General features: G+C 39.8%; 1 protein-coding gene across 1 annotated transcript in view; it reads right to left on the bottom strand.

Annotated features, from left to right (window-relative positions):
* Nucleotides 1-7952: 7952 nt before the first annotated feature.
* LOC127658974 (DNA repair protein REV1-like) overlaps nucleotides 7953-12867 on the bottom strand; it is a 49171-nt gene continuing 44256 nt past the window's right edge. The window contains exons 17-22 of the mRNA XM_052148563.1: nucleotides 10251-10484; nucleotides 10043-10142; nucleotides 9782-9960; nucleotides 9529-9676; nucleotides 9313-9415; nucleotides 7953-9188 (exon numbers count right to left, since the gene is read on the bottom strand). Of these exons, the coding sequence (XP_052004523.1) occupies nucleotides 9077-9188; nucleotides 9313-9415; nucleotides 9529-9676; nucleotides 9782-9960; nucleotides 10043-10142; nucleotides 10251-10484 (876 nt within the window). The 3' untranslated portion in view covers nucleotides 7953-9076. The remainder of the gene's footprint in view (nucleotides 9189-9312; nucleotides 9416-9528; nucleotides 9677-9781; nucleotides 9961-10042; nucleotides 10143-10250; nucleotides 10485-12867) is intronic.

The raw sequence follows: 12867 nt of genomic DNA, 5'->3' as shown, positions 1-12867 counted from the left end.
AGGCTGGGTAGCTATTTTTCTATGTAAACAAGCCTCATAAAAGTACAGCTCTTATCTACTTGAATGGGGAAAGACCGAAATCTCCAAAACGGTTCGTCAGAATTACGATCAATGAACATATTTCAAATCAGCATTAAAATCTGACAACAATAATATCATTGTTTTAGGTGGTGGTGCCCCTAAAATCACCACTTGTGCTTTTTGTTTTGTAGTGTGATAATGATCAATAATGATAAAAAATGTTTAGCATCTAAGCACAACTAGGCACGCAATTTTCCCGACTTGTATAGCAAATGCATGTTCTAGAGTTGATTGACATGCTGTATATCATGTTTCTAAAAGGTGACTGGCTTTTTTAACTGTGAGACGGGACTTCCGTTCTACATCTGGTGACTGTAGGGTACTCAGAGTTCCTTTGTTGAATGTTAAAATTTCTCATTCATTTTAATAGAAGTGACTTGTCTAGGCTAAACAGTCTCTGTAAATAGCCTTTGTTGGAAACACTTTCTTCTGACGAGGCAAGCCCTCTGGAGTCAGGACTGAGTTGGGAGTGTCCCTGGCTGTCAGAAATTACCTTGTACCCAGACTGACAGAGGAGCTGAAACCAGTGAATGACAGAACAATCACGATGAGATTGCCTCTAACCATCAACCGATATTGTACACTAATAGCTATCTATGCCCCAACAATGACCAACAGCCAAGAATCCATCAGCAGATTCTTTGACTAGCTCAACCAAACACTAAGAAGCATACCTAACTCTGACAAAATCCGACTCATGGGGGATTTCAACGCTTGAGTGGGGCAAAATCACACCACCTGGCCGAAGGTCTTAGGAAATTTTGGTTGTGGGAAACCAACTAGAATGGAGAGTTCCTAATCTCCCTGTGTATGTAACATCAACTAGCTATCACATGCATGCATGCTTCAAACACAAACCTGCTCATAAATACTTATGGATGCACCCAAGATTCAAACATTGGCACCTCATAGACTATATCATCACTCGCCAGCAGCGTCCTGGCTGACATTCTTGACATCAGCGCAATGTGAGGTGCAAACTGCAGCACTGATCACATGCTGATCAAATCAACCACTAAGCTGAGGGTGCGAAAGAAAATTAAGAAAACAAAACCAAAAACCCAAAGACTAAATGTCATTAAGCTCAAATGCAGCAACACTGCTATGAGCGCCAAACCTCATGAAGCATTTGTCCCGTCTAAATGCAATTTTGGAAATTAAAAGCTTCAGCAGCACAGACACTTCACCCTGAGAACAAAATGTACAGTATATCGGGACATTGTGCTCCCAACACTTCTCTATGGGGCAGAATCCTGGACTGTTTACAGGGCTGCTGCTCACAAGCTAAATGCTTTTATGATGAGGCATGAACATCAAATGGTGGCAACACATACCAAACAACTCCATCCTTGAGCATGCAACTTTACCAAGCATGTATGAACTCCTTGCCCAGCGAAATCTGTGATGGACAGGTCATGTCATCCGGCTAGACAACCACTGACACAGGCTAATCCTGTACTCACAAATTCAAGAAGGTTTTCACAGCAGAGGCAGACCTATACAAAGACACTATCAAACAAAACCTAAAAGCAAAACAGATTCCTCTCAATAACTGGCAAACTCTCGCCAAAGACAGAAATTTGTGGAGGAAACAGATTCACAGGATGTCTTCATCGGATAAGATGGACAGCTGATTATATTCCTAGAGCCAAGATTTTCTTCCAATTTAGAGGGTAAAAAAATTACACATTAAAAGAAATTTGAGACTACCAACTTCTTTTAAGGTATAATGGGGTATAAAGAAATTGATTTGGGGTCGCAAATAATTGTACCAATTAACCTAATCAAAATATAATGCTCTCTTTTAAAGATGTTTTTGTCATTTTGAACATGAAGACAGATGTATAGCCAATTTATAGATCTATGTAATTTTGTCTGGGAATATTCTGTAGTCACAAAAGTAGAATGTTCAATTATCTTCCACCTTACAAGGCTTTCTGTAATGAGCTTGTCTCATTAATACAATCACTTAAGATAATGAAAAATGGTAAAAAGCATGCTTATTGTTAAGCACTATGATTCTGTATTTGGCTTTATTTATTATATATATATATATATATATATAAAACAGTACCGTGCAAATGTGTTAGGCACTTGTGAAAAATGTTTGTATACATTTGAGGATGTCTTCAAAATAATGCCATAACTAGTTTCATTTATCAATTAACATCATACAAAGTCCAGTAAACGTACAAAAAAAAAAAAAATCAAAATCAATATTTGGTGTGGCCACCTTTGCCTTCAAAACAGCACCAATACTGCTTGGTACCTGGACACAGTTTTTTCTTGATTGTTGGCAGATATGATGTTCCAAGCTTCTTGGAGAATTCGCCACAATTGCAGGGCTTCCTGTTCTTCTATTCTATTTGCAAAAGAAATGTTTGGGAGTCTAAAATGTATAGTTCCTATTGACACACTAATGCTGAAAATATAAATAACCATCTTAAGACAAATGTTTTTGTGAAGCATTTTATGAGCCTAATACTTGCACAGTACTGTGTACACACACACACACAAGTTTGGAATAATAATTGTATTCACCAAAATGGCATCACAATGTATAGTCAGATACATTAATAATGTGAAAACTTACTATTATAGAAAAAAGATTTCAGAACTTCTTAAACTACTTCAAAGATTTCTCATCAAAAAAATCCTCCATGTGCATCAATGACAGCTTTGCAGATCCTTGGCATTCGAGCTGTCAGTTTGTCCCTTTACTCAGGTGACATTTCACCCCCCCACTTGCTGTAGCACTTGCCATTGATGTGGCTGTCTTGTCAGGCACTTCTCACGCACCTTACATTCTAGCTGATCCCACAAATGCTCAATGGGGTTAAGATCCATAACACTCTTTTCCGACTCAGCATAAAAAGGAACATCCTCTCACTTTCAACTGCTTTTATTTTCAGCAAAAAAAGCATGTGTAAATATTTGTATGAACATAAAAAGATTCAACAACTAAGACATGAACTGAACAAGATTCACAGATATGTGACTAACAGAAATGGAATAATGTGTCCCTGAACAAAGGGGGTTCAAAATCAAAAGTTACAGTCAGTTTCTGGTGTGGCCACCAGCTGCATAAAGTACTGCAGTGCATCTCCTCCTCGTGAACTGCAGCAGATTTGCCAGTTCTTGCTGTGATGCTTGTCGTGCTGGAGGATCATGTCAGGATGAGCCTGCAGGAAGGGTACCAAATGAGGGAGGAGGATGTCTTCCCTGTAATGCACAGCATTAAGATGGCCTGCAATGACAACAAGCTCAGTCTGATGATGCTGTGACACACCGCCCCAGACCATGTCGGACCCTCCACCTCCAAATCTATCCTGCTCCAGAGCATAGGCCTCGGTGTAATGCTCGTTCCTTCAATGATAAACGCGAGTCCAACCATCACCCCTGGTGAGACAAAACCGTGACTCATCAGTGAAGAGCACTTTTTGCCAGTCCTCTCTGGTCCAGCGAAGGTGGGTTTGTGCACATAGGCGACATTGTTGCCGGTGATGTCTGGTAAGCAGGGGTGGATGGAGTACTGAAAAATAATAGTCAAGTAAAAGTACTGTTACTTCTTAAAAAAAATGTAGTTTGAGTACATCCTGTCCTAAAAACTACTCAAGTAGGAGTAGCTCATTTAAAAGTACTCATGTAAAAGTAAAAGTATGAGTTGTGAGTATTGAGTACTGAGTTGCAAAAGCTATGCCCCTTTATAATAAAAACTTTATGCTGCAATTTAAAAATGTAGCACACAAACTGTAATTTACATTCCTTCTATGGCTGTTTGCCAGAAAGAATAAAACATACAGGCATTTTATAGGTGCTTGTGACTGACAACTTTTAAAATACATCACTTATCTATGATACTGTAAACACTACATGCATCTGATGGAAAAAATAACAGTGCGACATGATTACAGAAATGAAAAGATTGTTGTTCATTGTTCAATGTTCTGCCTGAAGTATTGCTCTACAAAAGTTGATACTTTTCTAGTCAGGCATTAGAAAAAACCTGATAATAATAATTACGATACATGATAATTATAAATTATTTTATCATCTCAAGTTTCCTGGTAATTTATTATACAAATTAACACAATCTCTACATCAGGGGTCGCTTTTACTAAAAAAGTTACAATATTACAGTGTTCTCATTTCCTTGTTAATGTTGTTTGATTAATAGCCTTAATATGACATAGTCTACAAGACAATTCAGTTACATGTACACTTCAAGTCCAACATTTTGATGTAAATACACTTTTTGTCCCACTGCTTACGTTCACTTTAGACCAAACCGACTGCGTTTACATTCATGCCTCACCAAGACGGGCATTGGCAGAATTATAGAATGTATTTGATTATTTAGGCGTGAACCCGCAATACCACTCAAACATTAGCCGCCTGCATGGACATAAAAAGTTAATCTTTTATATTTTATCTAATCAACCAACCAGTGGTTGTCTGGCTATCCCAATCGATCCAATGAACACCCCTGGTTTAGATGTAGAACATAGGCCAAGTATAGAAAATTACTCAAAAGTTTATCATCGATATTCAGGACATCTCTCGCTCTATCTCTGTTTTTTGTTTTATTAGATAAACTTCAAGATTGTTTTATCACACAGCCCTACTGATACCATTGGATTAATCTCTCACAGCAACCATATCATATCAGTGATAGAGTTAAATTACAGGCTACATTATAGACACACTCAAGTAATTAGAAATATGAAATTTACCTTGATATGTTTATTCAAATTAGAGATAGGATTAATGCTGATATCTGGCTTGAGCAAGTTAAACTCACATGACACAGTCATGCAATTGGCCTTTTTCACTGCGGAAAAACCCTGCGGCCGTGATGTTCAAGTGTTGAAATGTGCTTGAGGCTTCCTCCACATTTGGCGCTTCAAGTTTTTGTGTAATTTGATGGGATCATGTTGATAGATAAAAATAAAATCATGACAGGGAAGTAGTGAACACAGATGGTAAATAGCGCAGTAAAAGTAGTTACAGCACTTAAAATGAACTCAAGTAAAAGTAAACAATTTTTAAACGACTTAAAAGTACAATTCCTTTGAAAAACTACTTAATTACAGTAACGTGAGTATTTGTAATTCGTGTGGACATGCCTACAAGCCCTCAGTCCAGTCTCTCTCAGCCTATTGCGGACAGTCTGAGCACTGATGGAGGGATTGTGCGTTCCTGGTGTATTTTGGGCAGTCCTGTACCTGTCCTGCAGGTGTGATTTTCGAATGTACAGATCCTGTGCAGGTGTTGTTACATGTGGTCTGCCACTGCAAGGAAGATCAGCTGTCCTTCATGTCTCCCTGTAACGCTGTCTTAGGCGTCTCACAGTACAGACATTGCAATTTATTGTGGCCACATCTGCAGTCCTCATGCCTCCCTGCAGCATGCCTAAGGCACGTTCACACAGATGAGCAGGGACCCTGAGCCTATTTCTTTTGGTGTTTTTCAGAGTCAGTAGAAAGGTCTCTTTTTATAACTGTGACCTTAATTGCCTACTGTCTGTAAACTGTAAGTGTCTCAACGACTGTTCCACAGTTGCATGTTCATTCATTGTTTATAGTTCATTGAGCAAGCTTGGAAAACATTGTTAAAACCCTTTACAAAAGATCTGTAAATTTATTTGGATTTTTACAAAATCATCTTTAAATTACTGTGTCCTGAAAGAGAGATGTTTCTTTTTACTGAGTTATATATATATATATATATATATATATATATATTTTTTTCCTTTGTATCTTGGTCAGTTATTGTATTATTTTAAATATGCATAAAAAAAAAAGATGTTGACCTAATTCAGAAAAATAATAAAATGATTCTAAATAAAAGCCTGTATAGCCTGTATTTACAAAAATTGCATACATTTATATTATATACACACACACACACACACACACACACACACACACACACAACATTAAAACCACCTGCCAAATATTGTGTAGGTCACAGTTACAGAAATACCCAATTTTCCCCCATTCTGATGGATGATGTGAACATTAACTGAAGCTCCTGACCCGTATCTGCATCATTTTATGCACTTCACTGCTGCCACGATTGGCTGATTAGATAATTGCATTGATGGTTGTTGGTGCCAGACAGGCTGGTTTGAGTATTTCAGTAATTGTTGATCTCCTCAGATTTTCACGCACAACAGTCTCTAGGATTTACTCTGAATGGTGCCAAAACAAAAAACATCCAGTGAGTGGCAGTTCTGTGGACAGAAATGTTTTGTTGATGAGAGAGGTCAACAGAAAATGGCCAGACTGGTTCAAACTGACAAAGTCTAAGATAACTCCGATAACCGCTCTGTACAATTGTGGTGAGAAGAATATCATCTCAAAATGCTATTCTGAGTTGCGGGTTGGTGCCGTTTTGGCGGCACTACACAATATTTGGCAGGTAGTTTTAATGTTGTGGCTGATCGGTGTGTATATATATATATATATATATATATATACACACACACACACACACACACACACACACACACACACTCACCTAAAGGATTATTAGGAACACCATACTAATACTGTGTTTGACCCCCTTTCGCCTTCAGATCTGCCTTAATTCTACATGGCATTGATTCAACAAGGTGCCGAAAGCATTCTTTAGAAATGTTGGCCCATATTGATAGGATAGCATCTTGCAGTTGATGGAGATTTGTGGGATGCACATCCAGGGCACGAAGCTCCTGTTCCACCACATCCCAAAGATGCTCTATTGGGTTGAGATCTGGTGACTGTGGGGGCCATTTTAGTACAGTGAACTCATTGTCATGTTCAAGAAACCAATTTGAAATGATTCAAGCTTTGTGACATGGTGCATTATCCTGCTGGAAGTAGCCATCAGAGGATGGGTACATGGTGGCCATAAAGGGATGGACATGGTCAGAAACAATGCTCAGGTAGGCCGTGGCATTTAAACGATGCCCAATTGGCACTAAGGGGCCTAAAGTGTGCCAAGTAAACATCCCCACACCATTACACCACCACCACCAGCCTGCACAGTGGTAACAAGGCATGATGGATCCATGTTCTCATTCTGTTTACGTCAAATTCTGACTCTACCATCTGAATGTCTCAACAGAAATCGAGACTCATCAGACCAGGCAACATTTTTCCAGTCTTCAACTGTCCAATTTTGGTGAGCTCTTGCAAATTGTAGCCTCTTTTTCCTATTTGTAGTGGAGATGAGTGGTACCCGGTGGGGTCTTCTGCTGTTGTAGCCCATCCGCCTCAAGGTTGTGCATGTTGTGGCTTCACAAATGCTTTGCTGCATACCTCGGTTGTAACGAGTGGTTATTTCAGGCAAAGTTGCTCTTCTATCAGCTTGAATCAGTCGGCCCATTCTCCTCTGACCTCTAGCATCAACAAGGCATTTTCAGCCCACAGGACTGCCGCGATACTGGATGTTTTTCCCTTGTCACACCATTCTTTGTAAACCCTAGAAATGGTTGTGTGTGAAAATCCCAGTAACTGAGCAGATTGTGAAATACTCAGACCGCCCGCCTGGCACCAACAACCATGCCACGCTCAAAATTGCTTAAATCACCTTTCTTTCCCATTCTGACATTCAGTTTGGAGTTCAGGAGATTGTCTTGACCAGGACCACACCCCTAAATGCATTGAAGCAACTGCCATGTGATTGGTTGATTAGATAATTGCATTAATGAGAAATTGAACAGGTGTTCCTAATAATCCTTTAGGTGAGTGTGTATATATATATATATATATATATATATATATATATATATATATATATATATATATATATATATATATATATATATACTGATCCACAAATTATACATTCATACAACTAAAACAAAGATGATAGAATATCACTTATCCAAATTTATTTGCAAATTTAGAAAACATACAAATTATGTCACAGCTTCAGGTCTTCAGGCACGAGTCAGTCTGTCACAACCAATTTATGAACAAATACGCTTCCCCTCTGTAATGTCATGTTACAGTGTGCGATAAAATATGTCTTAACTCATGAACACCTTCTTTAAACCAAGATGAGTATAAACATAAAACATTATTGGAGTCAAGTACATTCTGCTCATTCACAAAGCCAAACGTGTAAATACGAACTGTGTAACCTGGTTCATGTTGTACGGAAGTATCCACCATGATCTGTTCACATCTGAAAAATCCTTTAATTTCCTCTAGCGCCATTTCCACATTTAAGACTGAGAAGCATGACAGGAGAGTTTACTCAAATTAACCTGGCCAATGTTTTGATCTTTTTCTACATAAATATTCATGTCTTTCAGTTCTTTGACACATACAAATGTACATCAAGAAATAATCAATGAGGAGTAATATACTTTTTTAAATCTAGGCAAAAACATAAAAGGTTAGCTTTTACATAAATGTTAGTATCCACATGCTAAAATCTGCCACAAGATGTTTTGTTCCCTAGTTTTACTTTCAACATCTCAGTCTGACCTATAAAGGGCAAGTAAAATGCCACTCCATTCTGCTTTGCTACCAAGTCTGTTTAATACTTCTGAGGCCAGACTCAAAAGATAAACATAGGTTCTGGAGTACAAGAAGAAGAAATGTTGAAAAGACAGGGAAGGAAAAAAAAAATCCAATTAGCAAACAGGATTGCTTTGACAAATCTCTTTCAAAATCTTGGTTTATGGTATTCAAAAAAGCTCCTCTAGACATTAGTCTAGAATGCTGACATCATGATGAGGAAAAAAATCAGTGTTCAGTTGCTTCTGAACAAAGCTGATATGCCCAATGGTTCCTAATCACCCTAACTCATCATTGGCTTGATATTTTAGTCCTCAGATGTCCCTTGTGTTCTCTGAGAAGCACGAATCAAAGAGAACAAGCAGCGATGCTACATTGATTGGCAGAGTCAAGCCGTTTTCTTCTCTCAATCTCTCACACACATCATGATGAAGTGGCAGGACTAGGCTGATGTCACAGTGACTGAGGTTTGGACAGTCCTCCTATGTGATCTTCAGAGTGCTACCATAGGTTTGCTGTACCACTACCTGCACATTGTCAAGGATGAAGTCAAAGGCCATGCTCCATACAGACTCCGTTGACTGCTGCATAAGTCTGAGATTAACAGTTAAAATAATGAATATGGGGGGATTAATTATACAACCCAAATGACAAGTAATACTTTATAATAATGGGAGCTGGGAGAAATGTTAATAAAGGAGCAAAGACAGAAAAATACCTCTTCATGTATTTGATGACAAAGTAGAGTTTCTCCAAGTCTTTATCTTCCACAAGTTCAGTGCAGTACTTCACCACCTGTAGAATGTCCTCTTCCATTGGATCTGAGAGGATGCATCACCACACAGTTAAACCAGGTACAAATACATACATTTGATAAAGAAAGCAGGCTACCTCTTTAGCCTCATATGGTATGCAAACTGTCGTTCTGGCCCACCTGAGATTGTGGTGACCCATTCACAAAGCAGAGTTCTGAGGTCACTGAACTCAAAAGCTCCAGCTAAGGTCGGGACTGGACGGGAATTAAATTTGGATGTCTCTGGGACATCTGTGCTCAGGGAGGATGGGCAACATATATTTTCTGTCTACACATGAGGGGAAAATAATTCAGATAAATATCAGACCACAATTATTAAATGATTAAATACCAAACCTTGAAAACAGAGTTGATTTGAAATGAAATGGCTTACTTTGAGTGGCAGAGGAAGAAATTTGGAGGGGCTAGACTTGGAAGGGTTGTTTCCAGAAAATCTTTTTTTTAGGGGACTGGGCCCCTTTTTGGATGGACTAGCATTTCTCCTCTTGTAGCGCTGTTTGATTTTCCCCACAGCAGGCTGCTTTAGTTGAGGAAATTGTTTTTTTTGTTCCCCTAAAGAAAGAAAGATAAAAAGCTTTTAGAGACAGTTTTTTTTCTGGCAACACACTATGGTTGATTACTAATTTTTACTGACCTAAACCACCTTGAGCTTCAGCATTTCTTTTGTGTCTGTAAGCTGAACATAGCTCTTCCTGTAGTTCTTTGGGAAGCGCTGCAAACACATCTGGATCAACCTGCACAATGTTCAAGCAAAAACGCATGGATGTCTGAACTCATGTCACATCATGCATCACCATTTCACCAAGTTTACCTGCTTATGTGGAGATTTTAACAGAATGTACCTGGGAGAAGTCTGGTAGTTCCAGCACAATGCCAGTTGTACATGCTTGTCCAGGTTGATTTGGGAGCTGTAGTACAAGGGTGCCAGGTGGTGGACCTGAAGGTGGAAAAGAGGAGGTTCTAGATGGGGCTGAGAGATAAAATGAGGTACTGGGACGCTCCTCTCTGTGGGTCCAGGATTGCTCCACCTGTTTCCTAAGCTCTGCAGGTAAAGCTTCAAACACAGAATGATCCACCTGAAATGAGGGGATACAAGGGCTAATATTTCACTTTGTAAGTGGGATAATTAATTAGGAATGGATAGTGATGGAAAGGCTGTCTTTCTGTAGTTTGAGACACATTTTTTTATTCTGTTTAGAAAAAAATGGACTAGTCAAGTACAATAAACGGATTCAGTCATATTTTGCATAGTTGGTGTTAAGTCACTGAATGTTGTCATCACCCCCCTTAATTATGATAAAAAAAATAAAAATAAATAAGGGCTTACACAAACCAATAGGGATGTCCCAATTAAATCTTTTGGAGACCGAGTACGCGTACCAGCACTCGCCGATACGTTACATTTTTGTAATGTTGTCATTTTGTCGTTGTTGTGGTGTTGATTCACATTGTTTCTAGATTATTGTGCTCAGATGCATTTTAAATAATTGCAAAAAGCTTCATTAGCCAAAAAACATTTATCACAAAAAAACAAATTTAACTGTTTTTTGGCCCTGGCACAAAATGACTGGCTAACATCATTTCACAGCACCTGGGAATGAGTGAGCGAGTATTAGTCAGGTCAAATCACTATCATTCTGATTGGATTATAACAGCAGGCTGATTTCTATAAAAGGAGGGAAGTTCTTCCAATCATTGTGTTCTTGTTAGCAATGGTTACCTCTAAAGAAATATGTGCAGCCATCATCGAAATGGCCTTACATGCAAGGAAATTGCTGCAAATAATATTGCACCTGAAAGAACCATTTACCAGATCATCAAGAACTTCAAGGAGAGACGTTTGACTGCAGTGAAGAAGGCTTCAGGATGTCCCAGAGTGTCCAGCAAGTGCCAGAACCGTCTCCTCCTGAGGATACAGCAACACCTGCTGCTCTCTCTAACAACTTCTTCTCACACACCCCTCGACATACTGGTAGGGGTGGGGGAACAGGTTTGCTCATTCATAATAACTGGACTTTTTCACCACATGCTTCACTATGTAACAATACATCTTTTGAATTCCATGCCATTACTACAATGCAACCCACAAAATTACATGTTGTTGTCATCTATCGCCCCCCAGGTCAGCTGACAAGCTTTCTTGAGGAATTGGATGTCCTGCTGTCCTCCTTGCCAGAGGATGGCAGGCCACTTGTGGTTCTTGGTGATTTCAACATACACCAGGACAAACCCCAGGCCATTGAACTGAATACTCTTCTGGCCTCATTTGACTTGGAAAGACTACACACCACAGCAACTCACAGGTCGGGCAACCAGCTGGACCTCATTTTTACACGTAACTGTACCACCTCTAATATTCTTGTTACACCTTTACATGTTTCTGATCACTACTTTGTTCAATTCAACATGATTCTCCCATCCATTGTAAAACCGACCCCACCTTTGGTTTCCTTTCGCCGTAACCTCCGTTCCCTCTCACCCTCTCGCCTTTCCACTGATGTCTCTGCCTCTCTTCCCACAATAAATGTATTTTCCATGCTTGATGTGAACACAGCCACAGACACACTTAGCTCTACTTTAACAACCTGTCTAGACAACATCTGTCCTCTCTCCTCTAGACCAGCACGGACTACACCACCCAGCCCCTGGCTGTCTGGCGTCCTTCGTGAACATCGGACTGATCTCAGGGCAGCTGAGAGGAGATGGCGGAAATCTAAAGATCCAGCTGATCTAGGTAAATATCAGCTTCTGCTCGCAACTTTTTCAAATAACGTTAAAACTGCAAAAACTTCATATTACCAGACCAAGATCAACAGCACCACAGACACTCGTAGCTTGTTTAGAACATTTAACACACTTCTCTGCCCTCCCCTCCACCACCTGACACATCACTGACAGCAGATATATTACGCCACATTTTTTACTGATAAGGTTACAGCCATCAGCAATACATTCACAGCACCACACCCTGTCAAACACCTGGCTCCTGTATGCAACCCTTCTTTCCCTATGTTCTCTCCTTTAACTGACACTGAGGTCTCTAAACTCCTCCTCTCCAACCACACCACAACCTGTTCCCTTGACCCCATTCCATCACACCTTCTCCAGGCCATCTCTCCGTCCATCCTACCGGCACTTACACACATAATTAACACATCCCTTCTTGCAGGCACTTTTCCCACTACATTTAAGCAGGCTCGAGTAACCCCACTGCTGAAAAAACCTGCACTTAACCCCACACAGATAGAACACTACAGACCAGTCTCTCTCATCCCATTCATGGCAAAAACACTTGAAAGGGCAGTTTTCAATCAGATCTCCGCCTATCTCTCACAGAACAAGCTGCTGGATGACAATCAGTCGGGCTTCAAAAGTGGACACTCCACTGAGACTGCCCTGCTGTCTGTCATCGAGTCGCTGAGACAGGCGAGAGCTGAATCGAGATCGTCCGTTCTGATT

This window comes from Xyrauchen texanus, chromosome 18, assembly GCF_025860055.1.
Source record: "Xyrauchen texanus isolate HMW12.3.18 chromosome 18, RBS_HiC_50CHRs, whole genome shotgun sequence".
Classification (NCBI taxonomy): Eukaryota; Metazoa; Chordata; class Actinopteri; order Cypriniformes; family Catostomidae; genus Xyrauchen; species Xyrauchen texanus.
This window is presented reverse-complemented; position numbering and strand designations above follow the sequence as displayed.